Below are 24,864 nucleotides of genomic sequence, written 5' to 3' on the forward strand. Positions count from 1 at the left end.
GGATCAATCATACGAGTCAGCTGTCACTGTTTGTGTTTGTGTCTGCTGACAGAGACTTCAGACTCTGTCAGTTAGTTATGAAGTCAAGTCAAGTCAAACTTTATTTATAGAGCACATTTAAAACAACCTCAGTTGACCAAAGTGCTGTACAGATATTAAAATACAATATAATCATACACAATATAACAATAAATAAAAACAATAAAAGAACAGTAAGAGCTCAATTTAGGAAATAAAAGAGTAAAAAAGTAAAAAGCCAAGGATTCTTGCTTAGGTGGGACTGAACGTCAAGGAGAAAAGATAGGTTTTTAGGAGTGTTTTAAAGTGCTCAACAGACTGTGCAGCTCTAACCTGGAAAGGTAGGCTGTTCCACAGCTTTGGGGCTGCCACTGAGAAGGCTCTGTCCCCACGAGTAGAGAGTCTGGACCGAGGTACTGCCAGGATCAGCTGGTTTGACGACTTAAGTGCTCTGGAAGTACCGTGAGGCTGTACAAGGTCTAATAAATAAGACGGTGCCAGACCATTTAAACACTTAAAAACAATTAATGAAACCTTGAACTGGATCCTAAAGTTAACAGGCAACCAGTGCAAAGACTCAAGGACAGGACTGATGTGATCCCACAGTATAAAGTTATACTATAGGACTACATTATGCAGAGCAACACTAGACTCCATGATCTAATGTCTCCTTTTCATTTTACGTCTTCAATCCATATTCACTCATTCATAAATATTTAGCACACACACGTGGTTACACTGCGTCAGCATGTTATCAAAAAGCTTCGACATGCACGAGTAATGTAGAGGATTACATATTGATGATGTAAGAATCAAAATAAAATAATTTGTTATGACCCAAATATTGACAGAGGCAGAGACTCAGAGGTGAGAGCTCATAACCTGACAGGCTTCAGTCAGGTCATGTAAACAGCTTGTCATATAAATAACGGTTTCAGACTTGTGAATGGTATTGAAAGAGACAAATGTCTATAATGAATAAAATCAGGAAATATTTTTCCAACTAGAATAGACTATTATGTTAAAATCTGATAATTCATGATTCTGTAAAATGAGAGTTTAGCTGAACTTCAAACTTCCCTTTGTCTTTATGAGCATCAGACTAACATGTGAATGATGACACTTTAAATCTTCTAGAATATGAAATTTGACATTCATCCAGGAAGTAGCACACATACATTTTTTAAGTGTAATAATTCCCACTTTAGACAGTTTCATGACAAACTGGTACATAAGAATACTCCAGAACACAAATAACATGTTTGTCACTCTAAATGCTCTGAAGAAGGACCCTCAAACCTGTCGGTAATTTGAACACATAATAATCGGGATAATCGTGAAACCGTGATTATTTCTCACAATAATCGTTCCACCAAAATCTTAAATCGTTGCATCCCTACTCAGTAGTAATAAGTAGGGGTGACCCCAAATAGTCGAATATTGGATGATTCGTTCTAATGAGTCTTAGTCGACTGCCAATCTCTTAGTGGAATATTTGCATATGAAACGTGGATCATTCCATTCAAACCATGGGGGTGCTCAATGTCTAATTTTACATTATTTTCCTGTTTCCTGTAAAAATAGTGTCTCATTTATCCTATTTTGATATAAATATAGACTTATTTACTGTAATTCTGAGAACAGCTCTTGAAGTGTTAAATCTCCTTACAGTGGTAATTAAATCTCCCCTGGTAATTAAAGGTGGACTCTCCCATTTAGCAGGACCTGTGGAGCAGACGTACCTCAGCTGGTCTTTAAATCTTTCTACGTTCATGGTAGCTCAAAATGTCAGGAAATAAAACTTCAGTTGATCCTAAAACTAGTGATGAAGATGAGGAGCAGCTTCATGAAGAGGGCTGTGAGATCAAGGATTACCGGACCACACAAAAACTGTACGGAGCCAAAAGAACGAGCAGGAATACATTAAACTGTCCGAAGCCTCAAAAACAATCCACAGCATCCCATCCACCTCCACACCATCAGAGAGGATATTCTCAAAGACAGGATTTACAGTCAACAAAGCAAGGAGCGCACTTCTGCCTGTACACACGATGGTTTTCCTCACGTACAATTTGAAAAGACTCAAGCGGACAAAGACGTGATGAAAGACTGTTTTAAAAGGTTCTGTTAAGAGATTTAAAAACCCTTTAGCTGGTTCAGGTTTGATTTTGAACATTATACAAATGTTTAGTCTTAAGTTGGACAAACTACCCTCTGCAGTGCTGCTCTCCTCTGTGTGAACACTGTTTCAATATCTCCTGATTCCTTACTCTATAGTGGAGCGTTGTTCCATGTTTAATGGATGGTGGTCTTATTTGAGTTTTCTCTCCTTCATCACCTCGTTGTTTTTACAATATAGATTTAAAAAATCTAAGTTTTATTATACTTATAATATTCTGTTGTCCCTTCTACTTTAAGCTATGAGTCTCTTAATTGTAAAGGGTTATGTGTAATATTGTCATGCGGTCACCATCATGCAGACTTTGGGTCAATAAGGAAAAACAACAAACATTTGACTATTCGTCGACTATGGGCAAAATCTGATGAATCAGATTCCACTAAGCAAATCCTTAGTCGGGATCACCCCTAGTAATAAGTTCCCCTCACAGTGTTGTGTAGAACGTGTGAGAACGAACTAGAGAACTAATTGTTGCACCTTTCTTCTGTCAGTGAGCCCACCCTGTTGGTACGGGCCTGCAACCAGCTGGGCCAGTTTCTCCAGCACAGAGAAACCAACCTCCGTTATCTGGCTCTGGAGAGCATGTGCACACTGGCCAGCTCTGAGTTTTCTCACGAGGCTGTAAAGACACACATAGACACTGTAATCAACGCTCTAAAGGTGAGTCCTGCCTTCATCACTTCTGTGCCTTTGGTGAGCTGTTGAAGGTGGAGTTGAGGATGATTTTATAGCTTTGATAGTTTCCGGTTCCTCCATGTTAACTTTATTCTAACCCAAATCCAAGTTTTCTTTTTAAAGTTTTGTTAAAATCCTTTGCCAGAACCCTGCAGGACTTGAACAGCTGAAAAAGTTTGCCAGAATCATTTTTCATTTCATAAACCTTCTGTTCCTTCTCCGTACAGACGGAGCGAGATGTGAGTGTTCGCCAGCGGGCCGTGGATCTGCTCTACGCCATGTGTGACCGCAGCAATGCCAAGCAGATAGTGGCAGAGATGCTGAGCTACCTGGAGAACGCCGACTACTCCATCAGAGAGGAGATCGTGCGTCACCAAAACAGACCTGCACACCATTTAGTTCTGTTCTGTGTGCTGCTTTCTTCTCAACGAGTGTCCCCTCTTCCTCAGGTGCTCAAAGTGGCGATCCTGGCAGAGAAGTATGCCGTGGACTACACCTGGTACGTGGATACCATCCTAAATCTCATCCGCATGGCTGGAGACTACGTCAGTGAGGAGGTGTGGTATCGCGTCATCCAGATTGTCATAAACCGGGATGAAGTTCAAGGCTACGCTGCCAAGACCGTCTTTGAGGTGGGCAAGAAGATTAATGATATATCAACAAACTCACTTTTTATACCTTCAAATCATTCAAAATCGTCTGCCCACTACATGCCAGGTATGTGGGCGGATATATTTATCAGATTGGGATGAGAGTTAAAAAGGTGACGCAGGTAGCCCTACACCTGTTATTTCCCTTCTCAGCTAAATACAGCATCATTAGTTAAGAAATAAGGCCCAATCAGAAGAAACCCTTTGGCCCTATTACTCTAAAATCACCATAAATCCTCAAGGATATGAGGTTTGACTCTATCAATGATGTAACCACCTCTCCAGTTTCAGGTCTTTTAGATGATATCAGTGTGGTTATCTGTGTTTTGTCCCTGTCCCCATGCTGTCATGCTTTGTCCCTACAGGCACTGCAGGCCCCTGCTTGCCATGAGAACCTGGTGAAGGTGGGGGGATACATCCTGGGAGAGTTTGGAAACCTCATCGCTGGGGATTCACGCTCCAGGTACAAAAAGAATCCCTTTAACAAACTCCCCTTTTTTTTCCTGAGCAAATGTTTCAGCTCGGGTCTTCTGGCTGTCTTTTTGAGGGTAGCCCAGTTTGTGAAAATAATCTCACTACCTTAAGGGGTTTCAGTCATGCAGACACTCATAAAAATGTACTGTACCTTTAAAAAAATTCAACAACACTGTGCAGTTCAACTTCTGACAAGACCTCACTGAAAAACTGTTGCTTCCAGGCACTTCAGTTGATTTTGAGCAGATGTCGTTGGGAAATCTAATAGTGCCAGAAAATGTATGAACTGACTGCTTGACAGATTTTTGGTTCTAATTGTTGTTGGTATTTTGGTAACCCAAGCCTGAGCTCACTGCTGAAAGCCACTGTTGCTTAATTAACAAGGTATTGAGTGTATTCCTCTCTGGAGCTTACCTGTGTCATCTAAGATTCATCTGTTCTCCCATCTTCTCCTTCAGCCCTCTGGTCCAGTTCAACCTCCTTCATTCCAAGTTTCACCTGTGCTCGGTGCCAACTCGGGCTCTGCTGCTGTCCGCCTACATCAAGTTCATTAACTTGTTTCCAGAGGTGAAGACCACGATCCAGGACGTCCTGCGCTCTGACAGTCAGCTCCGCAATGCTGATGTCGAGCTCCAGCAGAGAGCTGTGGAGTACCTGAGGCTCAGCTGCATCGCGAGCACCGACATACTGGTGAGTGAGGGATACAGACAGTGGACTCTGCTGTCTTTTGCCTCCCAACATGTGAACACATACACTCACACACAGGCCTTAACTGTAACCACATATTAGATTCAATCTGTCGTCAGAAATAAACAGGAAGTCATTTGCATAAAAACTGGTTGGAGTATCTGGTGATATCAGCTCACATTGATGAGGGACAGCATGACAACACACAAAAGTGTTCAAACATCAGAGTGTTCAAGGAAGAGCCGGTTGTTACAGATGGAATATCATGAATCATTGAATATCATGATAAAGCAAGTACATTTTGAGTTAGAGTTGAGTTGAGAAACATTTGTGGCCATTTTTGTCATTCAGTTCGATTTAGGTCAGTTTATGCACTTAACCTCTGATTATTATTAGTATTTATTTATTTCCTTAAAGCAGCTTCCAGATTCCTTCGCTGGCGCTTTTGTTTTTTGCTTAGCTAATTTATATTTTTTGAGAAAAGCCCATAATTGCCCATCATTGTTACTTGGTTATTTAGGAACTAACTTTAGACTGTCATACCAGCTTGATCATCGCTGAAAATGTCCTGGAAATGTCCTGGAAAATGATCTCTGGAAAAGAGTGGGAACCCTGGATGGAGCCCATGCTCACACCTGTAAAAATCCTCTCTCCCCACTATGCATTTGTGTATATAGCTATGCAGTGAAGTGTTTTAAACTGTAAAAAAAATACACAAAAACATAACAAATCCCACTCACAATCCGACACAACTGTCTCAGCTCGGATCTCATCCTGCCTTGCTGACATTTCTAAATGGATGAGGGAACGTCACCTACAGCTCAACCTGTCAAGACTGAGCTAATTATCATTCCAGCCAGTCCCACTGTGGACTCACAGATCAATATCCAGTTTGGATCACAAAACCTCATGCCCACTAAAGGCTGATTTATACTTCTGCGTTGAATCAACGGCGTACCCTACGCCGGGGGTCCGCGTAGCTCCCGTACCTACGCCGAGGCCTACGCACGTAGCTGACGTGCACCTCCTCCAAAATGTAACTCCCCGTAGAGCCGACGCGGACCTCAAGCCCTGTGATTGGTCCGCTCGGCGGCTTTGTATTTCCCGCATTTACAACACTTCCGGGATCCCGGACATCGGCCGCACATCGGCCGTGTATTTCATCTCCTCCTCTTTATTCTTCATGTAATCATGTCTGTATGATAAACAGCAACATGTATCAGCTGTAGATTAACAGAACACGCTCTGAATCTCTGTGGAAAAGTAAACGGAGATCGTAGCGGGGCAGGAAGCAGGCGACCGGCTATCAGAGAGACCGCACTGCCCTCTAGTGTTTCGGCGGAGAATTGCTGCGCGACACAGACACATCGACGCACAAGTATGTGGGGCTCATGTCCGCGTCAGCCCCTGCTGCGTAGGGGAGACGCAGAAGTATAAATCAGCCTTAAGTCTGCCCGAAATCTGGGTGTCATGATCGATGACCAGCTAACCTTCAAGGTTCATGTTGCCTCGATTGCTCGGTCCTGCCGTTTCTCCCTCTATAACATCAAGAGGATCAGACCCTACCTGACAGAACACGCAACACAGATTCTGGTTCAAGCTCTTGTAATGTCACGCATTGACTACTGCAACTCTCTACTGGCAGGCCTCCCTGCATTCACAGTGAAACCTCTGCAAATGATCCAGAACGCAGCAGCAGCACGTCTGGTCTTCAACCAGCCTAAGACAGCTCATGTCACTCCCCTGCTCATTTCACTACCCTGGCTACCAGTTGCAGCTCGCATCAGATACAAAACTCTAATCATGACTTACAAAGCAGTCACCAAAACCGCTCCAGTTTACCTGGAACCCCTCATCCAGGTCTACTGCCCTTCTCGCCCACTACGCTCAGCCTCTGAAAAGCGCCTAGTGCTTCCAGCACACAAGGCCTCAAAATCACTAGCTGGACTCTTCTCTTCTGTTGCCCCTAAATGGTGGAATGAATTGGCCAACTCCATTCGATCTGCAGAGTCCCTCTCTACTTTCAAAAGACAGCTAAAGACCCAGCTCTTTAGGAAGCACTATGCACTTAGCTAGACTGTTCTCCACTGTTGTCCCCAGTGGCAGATCATGTCTTCCAGCTACAGTTGACTCACACTGTCCTGCTCTACTCTGGGAATCTGTGTTCAGGTCTGGAGTGACCCAGCACTTGGTACTTTGGTCATTATTGTGGTGATGTTAATTGTTGATGATGATAATGGAAGCTCTTAAATGGTTTGGTTGCTTCATTGTAGATGTTCCTTATTTTGTTTTTAAAAAAAAAGAAAAAATCCTTATTTACTTTAGTGCATTACCTTTACACTGCTTGGCAGTACCTGCACCTTCAAATTGACTTGAAGCACTTTGTTACTCTTGCTGATCTTGTTTCCTCTTGTCTAGATCTTTGCTCGTGTTGTTCTTGTTCTCGTTTGTACGTCGCTTTGGATAAAAGCGTCTGCTAAATGACATTGTAACACTCCATACAGGAAATAAGCATCACATGGCTCGCGTGTCATGAAGCATGTTAATCAAACAAACAATCAAATATTTCTGTGCAAACATCCCAAATTATTTTAGTATGAGTGGCATTTACATGTTAGCATCATATAAAAAGTTGAATTTACAGATGATGCTTCTGCAAGAGTAAACAAAGATGGAGGTGGATTGTGATGTAACTCAATACAGTTGTTATGACTGAGTCTGCCTTTTTGAGTGTCTGACCTGCACTTAAACAAGACCACTGCAAACTTAATGTATGTCAAAGTCTGTATGTGTGTTATTTCTAAGTGAGGCAGAACAATATAAGATTACTGTTTAATGAAACCTTCAGAGTGCCACAGTGCCTTACATCACACCAAACACATTATTTAATGAGGTCACTGTTCATGCTGTCATACAGAAATGTTATTGATCATCAGGCAAAAATCAGGTTGTTTATTTTTTAATCAACTCAACTGATGAAAAGTATTGATTGATTAATATTAAAGGAGTGAATCACCTGTCTCATTACGGGATGATTTTGTATCCATTCTTCAGACAATATTAGCCGATAACACAAAGTCTGCATGGTATGATTGATTTCTGACAATAGTGTGTACGCATTTAACACAATTTCACACAACACCTCACCTAAGAAGAAAAAACGAAGCACTTTCCACAGTTTTATAACTCGTTTCTGACATTTAATTAAAAAAAAGATCAGTGTTTCACTGTAGAGGTAATAAGGGGCTCCTTATGGAACTCTAAAGTATGAACATACGTCTGCACAGATGTGTTTTGCTACCTTGAGTTAACAAGTTTGTGTATATGTGCTGTGCTCGGTGGTGTAGACATGTTTCACTCTGAAGGTTTTACATCCTGCAGAACAAAACATCAACAAAAAACAGTTTTCCAATAAGAGCCGCTCATATTTAATAACTCGGACAATACTCAAGTTATGTTGTTCACTGCAAACAGAGTACATCTTCCTGCATCAATGAAGAGATGAAGCAGCAGCCTCTATTGTAATGTTAATGTTAGCATGGTGGTTAGCAGCACCACACTGGACACTGCTTCAGGTCACCATGTTTGCTGTGTTTCCTGCATATTTGATTCCTGAACATCACTGTCTGCACATCACGTTTAGTCTGTTATCCGGTCTTCTCTCTGAGCTCTCTCAGCTGATTTGTTTCTGAGAGGGGAGTAAGTATCTTCTTCATCCTCTGTATCATCATCTGCTCCCTGCTGGCATTGTTGAGGTTCAGGATGACGTGCAGGCGCACTTGGGTGGTAAATGTGAAACAGGCGAGCAGTAGGAAGTACAAAATAAAGGCGTATCTTTAAATCTGGGGTTGGTAATCAGATTTAGATACACTTCTTGTTATACTGGTTAAAATGATCTTTATGTCCTGATGGTAATCAATACATAATGTGTTCTTAAAAAAGAGTGAAAAAAGACACTATCTACAGCCGGAGTAAACCTGGGAAAACACCAACCAATCACCGTTTTTTGGGTGCCAAAATTTTAAACCATTCAAATGCCGTTCTGCCGTTCTGCCCGCCTCCTGCGCGTACATTTCCCCGGCGTTCACTCCCCGTCTCCTGCCTTTGCTTCCCCTGACTCTACTGACTGCCCCTCTCGCTCAACCTCGGGCCTGTCCCCTCTGACCCGATGAGGTGCTTTGCTCAGGACTGTAGTCCGGATCAGAGTCTAAAAAGCTCTCACCACGGGGCTCTGACAAGCAGAAGAACTAATGACATTTAGTAAGTCCTACAGAAATGTAGATGTACTGTAGCATCCGTCCGGACTCTGTAGGGATGGCGAGCCGATTCGTGAACACGTTGAGCTTTACTTACCGGTCACTGTCGGCCGTGATCACGACAACCAACAAAACAACAATCAATGTTTGAATGAATGAAGAACTTCTCCTCTTGTCTCTCCTCTCTCCAGCTCACACACTCTACACCTCTCCTGATGCCTTCACTGACTGTCAACACTGTAGGAATTAAGAACATCTACACTGAACATGTTTAACAAACAGTAGAGCTGTTACAGTATTATATATGTGTTATAACTTTTCTCCTGATATCGTGTCACCAGTACAACTGGATAATGCTAGCATGATAGTTGTGAGTGCTAACAGCAGCCATGTTTGTTTGTTTTTAACTTTCACTATGAGAATGTTTTGGTGAGGACTGGTTTTGAATCAGTCACCATCATATGGTCGCAAGTCAGCGGCGCTCGTGCATGTGAGCGGGGGGGGGGCGTCGTTTTGGAGGAGCTCCGAGGGAGGAGGGGAGGGGTTAGATGGTGTCCTGAGGAAATGCTACACTCAAATTCATGCTAGTTTTCCAAGACTACCAACCCCAGCTTTAAGGTGATGATATAGATCAAGTTTTAGACTTTCCATCCATTTGATTGGGTCATTGCTCTGCAAATCGATGGATCAGCCACTGATGTGCTCTTATCCCCATAAGTTATTGAAGTTTATTGTTATTCAAGATACATTATATTTCCAGAGGTATTCACTCACCAATCCAAATAATTGAAATCAGGTGTTCCAATCCCTTCCATGGCCACAAGTGTGTAAAATCAAGCACCAAGGCATGCAGACTGTTTCTACAAACATCTGTGAAAGAATAGCTCGCTCTCAGGAGCTCAGTGAATTCCAGTGTGGTACTGTGATAGGATGCCACCTGTGCAACAAGTCCAGTCGTGAACTTTCCTCGCTCCTAAATATTCCACAGTCAACTGTCAGTGGTACGATAACAAAGTGGAAGCGATTGGGAACGACAGCAACTCAGCCACGAAGTGCTAGGCCACGTAAAATGACGGAGTGGGGTCAGTGGATGCTGAGGCGCATAGTGCGCAGAGGTCGCCAACTTTCTGCTGAGTCAGTCCCTACAGACCTCCAAACTTTGTGTGATCTTCAGATGAGCTCAAGAACAGATCGTAGAGAGCTTCATGGAACGGGTTTCCATGGCCGAGCTGCTGCAGCCAAGCCATACTTCAGCAAGTGCAATGCAGAGGGTCGGATGCAGTGGTGTAAAGCACGCCGCCACTGGACCCTAGAGCAGGGTTTGGCGGTTGCCAGGAGAACGGTACTTGTCTGACTGCATTGTGCCAAGTGTAAAGTTTGGTGGAGGGGGGATTATGATGTGGGGTTTTCTTCAGGAGCTGGGCTTGGCCCCATAGTTCCAGTGAGAGGAACTCTGAATGCTTCAGCATACCAAGTGATTTTGGACAATTCCATGCTCCCAACTTTGTAGGAACAGTTTGGAGATGGCCCTTTCCTGTTCCAACATGACTGTGCACCAGTGCACACAGCAAGGTCCATAAAGACATGGATGAGAGTTTGGTGTGGATGAACTTGACTGGCCTGCACAGAGTCCTGACCTCAACCTGATAGAACACCTTTGGGATGAATTAGAGCAGAGACTGAGAGCCAGGCCTTCTCTTCCAACATCAGTGTGTGACCTCACAAATGCGCTTCTGGAAGAATGGTCAAAAATTCCCATAAACACACTCCTAAACCTCGTGGAAAGCCTTCCCAGAAGAGTTGAAGCTGATATAGCTGCAAAGGGTGGACCAACATCATATTAAACCATATGGATTAAGAATGGGAGGTCACTTAAGTTCATATGCCAGTCAAGGCAGGTGAACCAATACTTTTGGCAACTTAGTGTATATTTACCATATCCTAATAAGTCACTCTTACTCTTTTCAGTCATACCAACAATATCATGTGGTATTCTTTCTGTTAATTAGTACTCAGCGGTTACAGTGGGGCATTATCTGTCTGTTATCTGACACCACTCTCTCACCCTCTTTCCCCACTACAGGCCACAGTGTTAGAAGAGATGCCTCCATTCCCAGAGAGAGAGTCTTCAATCCTGGCCAAGCTGAAGAAGAAGAAGGGCCCCGGCCACCATCCCGACATCGATGACACCCGCAGGAATGTCAACGGCAGCACTGAGCACAACGAAACCAACGCTGAAGCCCCAAAAACAGTAAATACTGACTCCCTGTTTGTTTTGTTTTAGTAACATGACCTAGCATGTGAAATCTCCCAGTCTCAAAGTGACGTTTCTTGGATGAATCAGCTCTTTCATGAATTTTCTTCCCGTTTCCCTTCACTGTGCATCTCTTAGTTCACAGTAACATACAGGTTCTGACAGACTGTTTGCCCGTGGTGTTAATTTTCTGCCTTTTTTTCAAAGATTTTCTCATCTTGATCTCCACTTTTCTCATCTCCTCCCATCCTGTCTTCCCCTCTCTTTCTGTCCTCTTGTCTTTCTCTCCATCAGTCTTCTCCTTCACTGATGGCAGACCTTGTCCCTACCAACAGACCCCGCCCTGCCTCTTCTAGTCCCATCATGCTCTCTGCTGTGACCATGGTATTAAGTAGAAAGAGACAACGCCTTACAGGGAATATCTGAACTTTTCTCCTCCACTGGAGTCACAGCTTTTCTTTCCTTCTTTACTGTTTATTTACAGGTGCAACTAAAAATATAAGAGTATTGTGGAAAAGTTCTTTCTTTATATAATTTAATTCAAAGATATAAACATTTCAATATTCTTATAACTGCAACTAGCATAAACTGGCACTGAAGAGTTGTTGCTTTTGTTACAGAAGGATAGATTTTAGAGAGAGACGATGTCAGGGATAAGAAGTGACCTTTTATGTTTACAAAAGAAGAACTGGGACCCTGATGGATTGTGTCCAAATCAATAAAGGAAACACACAAAAGGATATTATGGACAGGTAGTCTCTGGATTTCCTTTAGCTCTGAATTTTGACAATGTAGTCATTTTCCGTCTCCTCAGCTGGTCCCATTGAAGATAGATGGCTATGAGAAATGACACAAGACAGTTGTTAGAAATAGATTTCACACTTTGATTGATTTCTGATTTTCTTTTTGTAAATATTCAGCATGTTGTAAGGTTTTTTTGCTGGTCTTTGTTCTCCTAGGGCTCCGCTCATCCCTTCACAGACCTGCTGAATGTAAACTCCCCTCCTCCTGCAGCAAACAGTCTGCTCGTCGACGTGTTCTCCGACATCTCCACACCTGCTTCGGTAGACGTGTGTGAAGAAAACTTCTCCAGGTGAGAACACACCTTCAGCTTGAGTGATAGAATTAGCAGAGAAGTATTTGTGAATACCTTTGCAGGTTTCTTAATATGCAGTTGGTTAAAAATGAAGGGACTGTCCTGCTACACACTGATCTGGTCTAAACAGCTTCAATACAGCAGTGTGAACTCTGTCATTTCAGGTTTGTTTGTAAGAACAACGGTGTCATCTTTGAGAACCAGCTCCTGCAGATTGGACTGAAGTCTGAGTACCGGCAGAACCTGGGTGAGCATATTAGGACACTTTAAGGCAGGGTGTGATAGACAGTGATGAAAATAATAATGTGAAATTGATTTTTTTTTGCTATAATGTCATTGGCCACTTATCAAATAGTTTACCTGCTGTTGTTTTACAGGTCGCATTTATGTGTTCTACGGCAACAAGACATCCACCCAGTTCATCAGCTTCTCCTCATCAGTCGCAAGTCAGGACTCGCTCCAGACTCATATCCTTTCTACTGCTGTGTGGCTTTTATTTCATCCACAGACGGTGCATCACAGACAGTGTACCCACATCACACGGTGTGGTGAGTTTGATCTGGATGGTCAATGAATGATTGTGGACCGGAAGTCTGATGGATGGATTATATCAGGCTCTATTTCAGTCATTAACTGTGCCCTCAGTTCAGATTTGAGTCGGTATGATTGCTCAGAAGCACGGGTGTAACGATTCTTTTAACAATGATTCAATTCGTATCACGATTCTGAAGGGGAGTGACATCGTGTATGCGACTAGTCACGTATTCAGCATCCGGCCGGTCAAGAATGAACTCACGTGTACCACCATACGCGGCTCCCTGAACGTAAACAACTATGGAGGGAGGAGAGAGATACACGCTTTACTAGCTGGAAATATAGTCACTATTTTGAGTTCATGTCAGCTTAAGATGACAATATTAAGGTTTGTTGTATTCTCTGTGCTGCTGGTAACAAAGGACTATCTAGCTTCAAAAACACTACGTCTAATTTGAAGAAACATTTGGAATCGCTGCACAGCACAGTCAAGCTTACAGAGCAAGTCCCACCAGGTGATGCTTAGCAGAGAGCAGCGAGCACAGCCACGGCCTTGACTTCTGCAGGAGGCCCCCCACCCACCAAACAACAAAAGCTGGACTTCGGTGCAAAACCAGTAAGTGGGGGAGAGTTCAAGAAGTTGTATGGCGGTATGTTGTAGAGCAGGGATTCCCAAAGTGTGGGTTGGGACCCCTGGGGGGTTGTGAGACACAAATAGGGAGTCGTGAGGTTTCTTCCAGAAATTTTTTTTTTAAGTTATCTAAAAATAGTACATTTTACCCATAATAGTAGAAAAATATCGACACAAATAGTAGCTAAACTTGAAATAAAACCTTGAAAATAGTAAATGTAATGAGTTTTCTGCCTTTCTTTTCTCCAGATGACTCCTAAGTTTAGGGTTAGTGAACAGTTAATTATCAAAAGCATCAGTAGCAGTAGGTTCATTCATAACAGCACAGGAAACACAGACACATGCTCATATAGGTAGGGTCATTTTCTGCAGACCAGCTAAATGAAGCCACATTAAATCCCTTTGAGTTAAACTTAAAATATCAGGAGATACATTGTTTACTTTTTATTTTTCGTATCGATATGTTAAAAATGCACTTCCAATCAGGTGAGTATTGGCAAAACCGGTTCTCATTTTTGTGTTGAGGCGGGGGTCGTTTTCGGCAGCTGCCAAAAGTAACTAATAAAGTAACTAGTAATCTAACTTAGTTACTTTTAAAATCCAGTAGTCAGTAAAGTAACTGAGTTACTTTTTAAAGGAGTAATCAGTAATCAGGTTACTTTTTCAAGGTAACTGTGGCAACACTGGTTGCACCCCTACTCAGATGATTCGTGCTTTGACTCGTAGTGACGCTCAACTTTTCTGCATTTGATATTTACCACAATGAAAAAACATAGGAGGTATACTGTTTTGAACTGCCTGTGGGATAAGAGGAGTGTGTATCTCTGCATCCTTTGCTGAGCTGATGTCTGTAAAGATTGGCTGATTAGCACCATGTGTGACAAATTACAAAGGATTGTAAACCAATGTGCTAGTCAGTGACTCCACTGGGCTGCTAACACTGCTATCTTAGAGGCCAGGCCTGGATCTGAGTACACTTGGCCCTGAAGTCTGATTCATTTGACCGGTATGAACATAGTCGAACCAGACTCATCCTCCTGATCTGGAGCATGATTCATGTGTTGTCAAGCATGGTCGGCGGGAGATGTGAACGCATCCATGCTCAAATAAGGAAGTGGGCCGCTATATGAGGGGCAGCTGTGGCTTAGTGGGAGAGTCGCTAGTCCCTCATTAGGAAGGTCAGGGTTCGATTCCTGTGTGAATGTGTATGCATGAGATTAGCTGACACTGATCGTCATTTACTGTAGCAGTCTCTGCTATCAGAATCAGAAACACTTTATCTATCCCTGTGGTAAATTCAGTCATTACAGTTGCTCCTTTACACAATAAGTAAGAATATCATTATAAATAATATTAATAGAAGAAAGTAATTAATAAGATATAAATACAATACAATGAAAATAATGATAATAAAAGTATGTAAAGAAGACAAAATAAGCTCTGTAGAAAATAAATACATGGTTGAAGTCCCCGGAGATCAGGATAAGGGCACTCTGGTGGTCTGTCTGGAGATCAGGATAAGGGCACTCTGGTGGTCTGTCTGGAGATCAGGAAGAGGGCACTCTGGTGGATTGTCTGGAGATCAGGAAGAGGGCACTCTGGTGGTCTGTCTGGAGATCAGGAAGAGGGCACTCTGGTGGTCTGTCTGGAGATCAGGATAAGGGCACTCTGGTGGTCTGTCTGGAGATCAGGATAAGGGCACTCAGGTGGTCTGTCTGGAGATCAGGAAGAGGGCACTCTGGTGGTCTGTCTGGAGATCAGGAAGAGGGCACTCTGGTGGTCTGTCTGGAGATCAGGAAGAGGGCACTCTGGTGGTCTGTCTGGAGATCAGGAAGAGGGCACTCTGGTGGTCTGTCTGGAGATCAGGAAGAGAGCACTCTGGTGGTCTGTCTGGAGATCAGGAAGAGGGCACTCTGGTGGTCTGTCTGGAGATCAGGAAGAGGGCACTCTGGTTTTCTGTCTAGAGATCAGGAAGAGGGCACTCTGGTGATCTGTCTGGAGATCAGGAAGAGGGCACTCTGGTGGTTTGTCTGGAGATCAGGAATAGGGCACTCTGGTGGTCTGTCTGGAGATCAGGAAGAAGGCACTCTGGTGGTCTGTCTGGAGATCAGGAAGAGGGCACTCTGGTGGTCTGTCTGGAGATCAGGAAGAGGGCACTCTGGTGGTCTGTCTGGAGATCAGGAAGAGGGCACTCTGGTGGTCTGTCTGGAGATCAGGAAGAGGGCACTCTGGTGGTCTGTCTGGAGATCAGGAAGAGGGCACTCTGGTGGTCTGTCTGGAGATCAGGAAGAGGGCACTCTGGTGGTCTGTCTGGAGATCAGGATAAGGGCACTCTGGTGGTCTGTCTGGAGATCAGGATAAGGGCACTCAGGTGGTCTGTCTGGAGATCAGGAAGAGGGCACTCTGGTGGTCTGTCTGGAGATCAGGAAGAGGGCACTCTGGTGGTCTGTCTGGAGATCAGGAAGAGGGCACTCTGGTGGTCTGTCTGGAGATCAGGAAGAGGGCACTCTGGTGGTCTGTCTGGAGATCAGGAAGAGAGCACTCTGGTGGTCTGTCTGGAGATCAGGAAGAGGGCACTCTGGTGGTCTGTCTGGAGATCAGGAAGAGGGCACTCTGGTTTTCTGTCTAGAGATCAGGAAGAGGGCACTCTGGTGATCTGTCTGGAGATCAGGAAGAGGGCACTCTGGTGGTTTGTCTGGAGATCAGGAAGAGGGCACTCTGGTGGTCTGTCTGGAGATCAGGAAGAAGGCACTCTGGTGGTCTGTCTGGAGATCAGGAAGAGGGCACTCTGGTGGTCTGTCTGGAGATCAGGAAGAGGGCACTCTGGTGGTCTGTCTGGAGATCAGGAAGAGGGCACTCTGGTGGTCTGTCTGGAGATCAGGAAGAGGGCACTCTGGTGGTCTGTCTGGAGATCAGGAAAAGGGCACTCTGGTGGTCTGTCTGGAGATCAGGAAAAGGGCACTCTGGTGATCTGTCTGGAGATCAGGAAGAGGGCACTCTGGTGGTCTGTCTGGAGATCAGGAAAAGGGCACTCTGGTGATCTGTCTGGAGATCAGGAAGAGGGCACTCTGGTGATCTGTCTGGAGATCAGGAAGAGGGCACTCTGGTGGTCTGTCTGGAGATCAGGAAGAGGGCACTCTGGTGGTCTGTCTGGAGATCAGGAAGAGGGCACTCTGGTGGTCTGTCTGGAGATCAGGAAGAGGGCACTCTGGTGGTCTGTCTGGAGACCAGGAAGAGGGCACAGTGGTGGTCTGTCTGGAGATCAGGAAGAGGGCACTCTGGTGGTCTGTCTGGAGATCAAGAAGAGGGCACTCTGGTGGTCTGTCTGGAGATCAGGAAGAGGGCACTCTGGTGGTCTGTCTGGAGATCAGGAAGAGGGCGATCTGGTGGTCTGTCTGGAGATCAGGAAGAGGGCACTCTGGTGGTCCGTCTGGAGATCAGGAAGAGGGCACTCTGGTGGTCTGTCTGGAGATCAGGAAGAGCGCACTCTGGTGGTCTGTCTGGAGATCAAGAAGAGGGCACTCTGGTGGTCTGTCTGGAGATCAGGAAGAGGGCACTCTGGTGATCTGTCTAGAGATCAGGAAGAGGGCACTCTGGTGGTCTGTCTAGAGATCAGGAAGAGGGCACTCTGGTGGTCTGTCTGGAGATCAGGAAGAGGGCACAGTGGTGGTCTGTCTGGAGATCAGGAAGATGGCACTCTGGTGATCTGTCTAGAGATCAGGAAGAGGGCACTCTGGTGGTCTGTCTGGAGATCAGGAAGAGGGCACTCTGGTGGTCTGTCTGGAGATCAGGAAGAGGGCACTCTGGTGGTCTGTCTGGAGATCAGGAAGAGGGCACTCTGGTGGTCTGTCTGGAGATCAGGAAGAGGGCACTCTGGTGGTCTGTCTGGAGATCAGTAAGAGGGCACTCTGGTGGTCTGTCTAGAGATCAGGAAGAGGGCACTCTGGTGGTCTGTCTGGAGTCTGGTTATGGCAGCGTTGAGAGCGTTGGACGCTGTAGCCGGGTTGGCAGAGAGGATGTACACAGCTACCAGTATGACATGTGAGATCTCCCTGTGCAGATAATATGGTTGGAGGCCAGCAGCGCTCTCAGTGCTATCCCGGTCTGCCCGGTCAGTCTGGAAGCCGTCAATGGAGACGTTGTGGTCAGGAATATCCTGATGCAGCCACGTTCCCATCAAGCACACGATGCTACTTTCCTGAAACTCCCTCTGACTCCTGGCTAGTCCTGTTAGCTCGTCCATCTTATTATCCAGAGATCTCACGTTGCCCATGATGAGAGAGGAGAGACACAGCTTCTATCTCCTCTTCATAAACCTCTGTCTCCTTATACCCTCTCCTCCTCGTAGCTCTATGCCTCCTCTGCCTCCATGTGTCCTAAATCTCCAGAGCTCTGCAGGAACATCAAACTGTTCGGCCGATAAGCTGGCCAGCTTCAGCTCAACCAGCTGAGCATGAGTAACAACAAAACAAAGCTGGGTTGCAGGGGAACAGTAATGTTAGTAAAAGTTAAAGTTGGTGATTTCATCGTGAAAAACAGTCCACAACTCTCACCAACTGAAGGTCAAAAGAGGTCACAACTTCAACAAACTGCCAGAGAAAAATCAGAAAGAAGAATGAACGAAGAGGAGCGACTCTAACAGGCTGCATGCATATACCAGTGTGTGAATTTGATGTGAATGGGTGAATGTAATGGGTAGTGGTCAGAAAGACTAGAAAAGTACCATTTACCATATTACATCATAATTATTCAACTCTGTTGGTTTCTAACATGGCTGCAGAAAGAATAAACAAATGTCACTCAGTTGATGACGTGCACTCAGCCACCTACTTTATCAGACTGTGCACATGACAAAGTGTGCTCAGGCAGGGGACGGTTTGAAAGCAGACCAGAGGGATACAAAACAGTTGTGCCTGATGTAGAAACGCCCCTTGACATTTATTTATTATTATATACTGTTGTGTTAATGTTTGGTTTTATAAAGGACTCAAAAAGATAAGACTTCAATGAGCTGTGTCCTGCTACACCACAGCTGTTTGGGTGAGTTTTCAAGAAGCACTCTTATCACAGAGGAAATGTAACTAATTGAACAGGTATGAACACTTCTTTGTGGAGGAGTCTTGTGCACTTCAACACAGCTTTGACTGAATGTGAGCCCTGAAGCACCTGCTTCACAATGTGCAGATATTTATGCTAGTGACATTTAACCACCTCCAGGATCCTTAACCTCTGTCTCCACAGCTGAGTGTCCACGCTAAGACTGTGGACCCCTTGATAGAAGGTGGGGCTCAGGTCCAGCAGATCATTAATATTGAGTGTGTGACAGATTTCACAGACGCTCCTGTGCTCAACATCCAGTTCAGGTTAGTGTCTGAATGCTTACCTAGTTTTTAAAGTATAAAGCTTTGTATATGTGCCTATAGTGTCTGACTGTGTGTGTGTGTGTGTGTGTTTGTGTGTGTGTGTGTGTGTGAACAGATACGGAGGAGCTCTTCAGAACATCGGAGTGAAACTCCCCGTGATGCTGAACAAATTCTTTCAGCCCACAGAGATGACATCTCAGGACTTCTTCCAACGCTGGAAACAGCTGGGAGCGTAAGCTGTTCTTCATATTATCACTCCATCGTAGCCTCTTTCAGGAGTTTATTTCACACCCTGAAGAGGGAAAACCAAACTCCCACTGTGGAAAAGGTCAAGTCAAAATAACCCCAGTAACTGATGCTGACATCCAAACCTGCTTCAGAGTCTCAAACTGTTGTGTCCACAGCTAACTGACCATGCTGAGACATTCGACCACTTAATAGAAGCAGGGTCATTACCCAGCTGTGTGAAATACTTGACTCCAATTGGTCAGATCCTTAAACAACAACAATTACTTCACAACATCAAAAGAGACTCAACCCTGACTGTCTAGCCTAGAACTTCCTCCATCTAAATCCTGATAAAACTGAGGTCATGTCATCAGCCAGACTGATTCAGTGTAGAGTTCAGCCTTTATGTATGTACTGCACTTTGCAACAGCAACCTCAGGACCACCCTGAACAATCTTGGTATTTTGTTTGACTAGCATTTGAATTTAAAACCTCATAATTAAACTCGTTCAGTACTGCTTCCTCCTTCGGTTAAGAAATATTGCAGAGATCAAACTCATGCTAATCCACACCTTCATCTTTGCCCATCTGGATTATTGTAACTCCCTCTACACAGGCCTCTCTCAGTCCTCAGTAACACATCTTCATTTGGTCCAACATGCAGCCCCTGCACTGCAAGAACTCAAAACTAAGCAAGTGTTTTTGTCTCATTTCAGGTGAAAAATATCTTCTTAGACTTCAAATAAGCCACATTCATCTGAGAAGTCAAGAGAAATGTCTTAATCAAAGATTACACACACCATAATTAAGGCCTGAATTTCATCTAATGGGTAAAAAGAATTCTGCCAATGGAATAAGACGAGTGTACTTGTGAAGTTTCTTGAATTGAAACATTATTCTTATTTCAAGAAACTTTAATGGGACATTTTTCTGATTCCATTGGCAGATTTTTTTGCTCAAGCAATTCAGGTCTTATTTATGGCTTTTAGTATCTTAAAATAAAACATTTTTCTGGACTTGTTTGGAGAATGTGGCTTATTGAAGCTAAAAAGATACTTTATACTAGAAATAAGATACTTAGTTTTGAGTTTTTGCAGTGTGCAGGCTCTTAACAAGGATCACCCCATTTCTGACTTCTCCTCACTTGCTTCCTGTGACCCACTTCACAGTTCTTTTTTTTTTTTACTTGTTAATTTTTGTTGTTTTGTACCAAATATATAACAAACAATACTGAAAACATAAGACAGACAGGGTCATCATGAGTGCTGTACAGTCATGGCCAAAAGTTTTGAGAATGAAACAAATATTACATTTTCACAAAGTCTGCTGCTTCAGGGTTTTTAGGTGTTTTTGTCAGATGTTTCTATGGTATAATGAAATACAATTAGAAGCATTTCATAAGTATCAAAAGCTTTTATTGAGAATTAAACAGAATTCATGCAATAAGTCAATATTTGCAGTGTTGACCCTTCTTTTTCAAGACCTCTGCAATTCTCCCTGGCATGCTGTCAATCAACTTCTGGACCAAATCCTGACTGATGGCAGTCCATTCTTGCATAATCAATGCTTGGAGTTTGTCAGAATTTGTGGGTTTTTGATTGTCCACCCGCCTCTTGAGGATTGACCACAAGTTCTCAATGGGATTAAGATCTGGGGAGCTTCCTGGCCAAGGGCCCAAAATCTTAATGTCTTGTTCCCCGAGCCATTTTGTTATGACTTTTGCTTTATGGCAAGATGCTCCATCATGCTGGAAAAGGCATTCTTCATCACCAAACTGCCCTTGGATGGTTGGGAGAAGTTGCTCTCGGAGGACGTTCTGGTACCATTCTTTATTCATGGCTGTGTTTTTAGGCAAGATTGTGAGAGAGCCCACTCCCTTGACCGAAAAGCAACCCCACACATGAATGGTCTCAGGATGCTTCACTGTTGGCAAGAGACAGGACTGATGGTAGCGCTCACCTCGTCTTCTTCGAACAAGCCTTCCTCCAGATGCCCCAAACAATGGGAAAATGACTTCACCCCAGTCCTCAGCAGTCCAGTCCCTGTACCTTCTGCAGAATATCAGTCTGTCCCTGATGTTTTTACTGGAGAGAAGTGGCTTCTTTGCTGCCCTCCTTGACACCAGGCCTTCCTCCAAAAGTCTTCGCCTCACTGTGCGTGCAGATGCACTCACACCTGCCTGCTGCCATTCCTGAGCAAGCTCTGCACTGGTGGTGGCCCGATCCCGCAGCTGTAACACCTTCAGGAGACGGTCCTGGCGCTTGCTGGACTTTCTTGGGCGCCCTGGAGCCTGTTTGGCAACAATTGAACCTCTCTCCTTGAAGTTCTTGATAATTCAATAGACGGTTGACTGAGGTGCAATCTTACTCGCTGCTATAAACTTCCCTGTTAGGCCCTTTTTGTGCAATGCAATGATGGCTGCACGTGTTTCCTTGCAGGTAACCATGGCTAACAGATGAGGAACAATGGTGTCATGCACCATCTTCATTTTAAAGTGTCCAGTCACTCAATCATGACAGATTGATCGCCAGCCTTGTCCTCATCAACACCCACAGCTGTGTTAATGTGTGTGACACCTGTGTGTCATTGAAATGATGTTAGCTGGTCCTTTTGTGGCAGGGCTGAAATGCAGTGGAAATGTGTTTTTGGTGATAAAGTTAATTTTCAAGGCAAAGAGGGACTTTGCAATTATTTGCAGTTGAGCTGATCACTCCTCATAACATTCTGGAGTATATGCAAATTGCCATTATAAAAACTGAAACAGCAGACTTTGTGAAAATTAATAGTTGTGTCATTCTCAAAACTTTTGGCCATGACTGTATAATGTTTGACATGATATACCATAATAAGGGACAAGGAGAGCAAACAAACAAACAGTGGGGTGGTGAGTTGTGTTATTCAACAAAGTGTCCAAGAGTTTCTTTAAAATCCTGAAGGTCCTGTTAGTTGAAGATTCTCCACAGGAGGCAAAAGAAGGCCTTTCCACAGCAGAACATATGAAAGTATAGATATGATTAAACGTTCATATAAGTTTACAAGTTCTTCCAATATTTTTCACCTTTTTTCGTTGCAAGTCTTAGAGAGAAAGTCCATACAATACATTTCTTGGCTAATTTCTTTCAAGTGATTGTTGGGGATTCGTTACTCAGTCACTTCCTGGTTGTGGCTTTTTTACTACCAGCTAATAGTGTTGCATGACTATCAAAAAACTAGATTAGTCACAGAGGGGAATACAGGGATCTTGTTGACGCGCTGACTCCAAAGGGAGGAAACATGAAGCCATTACTGCAATTTGAGTGTTTTATTTGACCTACTCGATAAACATAAATTCAAACATATATTTCATGAAAGTAGGCTTGCAGAATTCGACTATGTGGTGGTAATAAGTTTAAGCGGTCAACAGAAATAGCAGCACCCTGCCTCCTCTCTCCCTGCACCAGGCAAGAAACAGATTCACAGGCAGTGCAGGTGCTATTCATTAGGCAATCAGTGACACACACACACACTCACACAGACCCACACAGACACACCCACCCACACAGACACACCCACACTCCAAGTGAAAAGTGGGAAACCTTTCCCTGCCTCTACAAATAGTATTTGTAATAACTATCTTCCCCTTTTAGCCCAGTTGGTACATTTCCCAAGTATATAACACTGAAGTTAAAATCAAGCTCTACGGTAATCATTGATCTGATCGCGTTCACTGCATCTACCCCCATTGGATCAGTTTTAAAATCGAATTCATCACCTGCACAGCTATGCATGGCCTTGTCCCTGTTTACATACTCTATACTCAATCCTTCCCCTCAGGTCCTCTGATCAGAGCCTTTATCTGTGCCTCATGTACATTTTATATCTAAAGGTGATTGAACCTTTGCAGTAGCAGCCCCTAAACTCTGAAACAGTCTCCCCCACGACATCAGGTCGGCCGATCTGTGGCCTTTTTCTAAACTGCTTCTTTAAACTCCTTGTTATTGTGTTTTACCTTGAAGACGTAAGTTCTCTTTCAGTGCCAGATAACAGATCTTCTTCAGGTTTCAAAGACTGTCTGTGAGTTTAATATTCTTCATGGTGACATGTTTTCCTTTTCTCCTCAGTCCTCAGCAGGAGGTTCAGACAATCTTTAAAGCCAAACATACGATGGACACAGAAGTCGCCAAAGCCAAGGTAATAATAATCTGGACTAGCTGTGTGTGCAGGTACAACTCAGGTCTGAATATAAAACATCACTTCATAAACATTACAGGACACAGCCCATAGTTACTAAAGGTGTAATAAAGACCAAACCAACAACATGATGATCTTGACTTTTAGATTTATTAAAGAGACAACATTGAAGTGTTTCTTCTGTCAAATACAGGGTTTGTTTAAGGAGAACATCACTGCACATTAAGAAAGATGCAGGAGTGTATGTACAAAATGTGCAGCACATTTGCATTAACAAACAAAACAGCACAGTAACAAGCGTTTTAAACTCTCCTCTGGGTGTGCTTCTGTAGATCATAGGTTTCGGTGTCGCTCTGCTGGACGGTGTCGATCCCAACCCTGAAAACTTTGTTGGAGCTGGAGTCATTCACACTAAGAGCACTCAGGTGGGCTGTCTGCTCAGACTGGAGCCCAACATACAGGCACAGGTAAAGACACACACACACATACACATGCACACACGCACGCACGCACGCACACACACACACCTGTACCTGTATTGAACCATTCTGATCCAGTCTGTGTAACTGTGTGTGTTTTCCTTCAGATGTACCGTCTGACCCTCCGGACCAGCAGGGAGTCCGTGTCTCAGAGACTGTGTGATCTCCTCTCTGAACAGTTCTAGACTCAACACTCAGCACCAGCGTTTTATACACCGTGACTCTCCTAGCCTCACTGTAGATTGAAATGATTTGTACAGTGTAAATTGTTTTTTATTTGTTTTACTCTTCATGTAAAAGAAGCGACATGTATCCTTCGCACATAGCTTTACTGGTATGTTACTGCTTTAAATCTGCGTGTTATCAGCAGACGGTACGGGAGGCTCTGAACGCTCCTGCTCTGACAGGTTGAGGTGTTTCGTTTTTACTGCCTTTCCTATGCAAACCTCTTGAAGAGCTGTTCCTGAGGCATTAATGAGATTAAGTTTGTTGAAAATCTTATAAGATCGAATCTTCCCAATGATCTCTACCGGTGATAAAGATGTTCTGATTGCTCTTTATGAAACATTTCTTCTTGCAGTGTTTCAAACAGAGGTTGCACATACCTGAGAGGCTTTCCTGAACGCTTCGTTCATTTTGCACTTTAGGTAATAGATGTCACCACTAAAGTAGATCACTTAGATTTAGAAAAAAAAAGATTTTCAACTAAGTATTTTTGAATTCATTCAACAATTTTTGACTTCTGTCATCTCAGGAGGAAAGCAGAGCTTTGTACTGTGGTATTTTTAGCAAAACATTAGATTGTGAATTCTGCAGGTTTGCTTGTGTCGGGTGAATTTGAGACAAAGGCTGTTTTTGAAACGGCCTGCTACATACTACCTACTAATGTAGCAGGCAGTAGGTACTGCCTACTACACACTGTGTTTGAATTTAGTATGTAGTATGACTGTTCTGTGGATCTGTTATGCCGTATGGTGAGCCAGGCGTCACTGGATTTCTGGTTTCGGAAAGCGGAAGTAAACAACGGCCAAGCTGATAGAGAAACTGTTTCTTTAACATCACTTCTAATTTAAAAAGTTAGGAAGTGGTTTGTATGGCATTTAATAATTTTCACAGCACACACAAACGGAGTTCCCCCCCGTCAAAAAAGAAGTGTAACGAGCGCTGTGC

At 43.8% G+C, this 24,864-nt stretch overlaps 1 protein-coding gene across 1 annotated transcript in view; it reads left to right on the forward strand.

The window, feature by feature from the left end:
- The window catches only part of LOC117810926 (AP-2 complex subunit alpha-2-like), a 37,180-nt gene extending 12,926 nt beyond the window's left edge, over positions 1-24,254 (forward strand). Inside the window, exons 9-22 of the mRNA XM_034680930.1 lie at positions 2,689-2,857; positions 3,100-3,237; positions 3,322-3,504; positions 3,888-3,985; positions 4,455-4,686; positions 11,023-11,190; positions 12,153-12,286; positions 12,454-12,536; positions 12,667-12,756; positions 18,694-18,817; positions 18,933-19,049; positions 23,146-23,215; positions 23,548-23,682; positions 23,802-24,254. Of these exons, the coding sequence (XP_034536821.1) occupies positions 2,689-2,857; positions 3,100-3,237; positions 3,322-3,504; positions 3,888-3,985; positions 4,455-4,686; positions 11,023-11,190; positions 12,153-12,286; positions 12,454-12,536; positions 12,667-12,756; positions 18,694-18,817; positions 18,933-19,049; positions 23,146-23,215; positions 23,548-23,682; positions 23,802-23,879 (1,819 nt within the window). The 3' untranslated portion in view covers positions 23,880-24,254. The remainder of the gene's footprint in view (positions 1-2,688; positions 2,858-3,099; positions 3,238-3,321; positions 3,505-3,887; positions 3,986-4,454; positions 4,687-11,022; positions 11,191-12,152; positions 12,287-12,453; positions 12,537-12,666; positions 12,757-18,693; positions 18,818-18,932; positions 19,050-23,145; positions 23,216-23,547; positions 23,683-23,801) is intronic.
- The last annotated feature ends 610 nt before the right edge of the window (positions 24,255-24,864 follow it).

The sequence above is a fragment of the Notolabrus celidotus genome, chromosome 3, assembly GCF_009762535.1.
Source record: "Notolabrus celidotus isolate fNotCel1 chromosome 3, fNotCel1.pri, whole genome shotgun sequence".
Classification (NCBI taxonomy): Eukaryota; Metazoa; Chordata; class Actinopteri; order Labriformes; family Labridae; genus Notolabrus; species Notolabrus celidotus.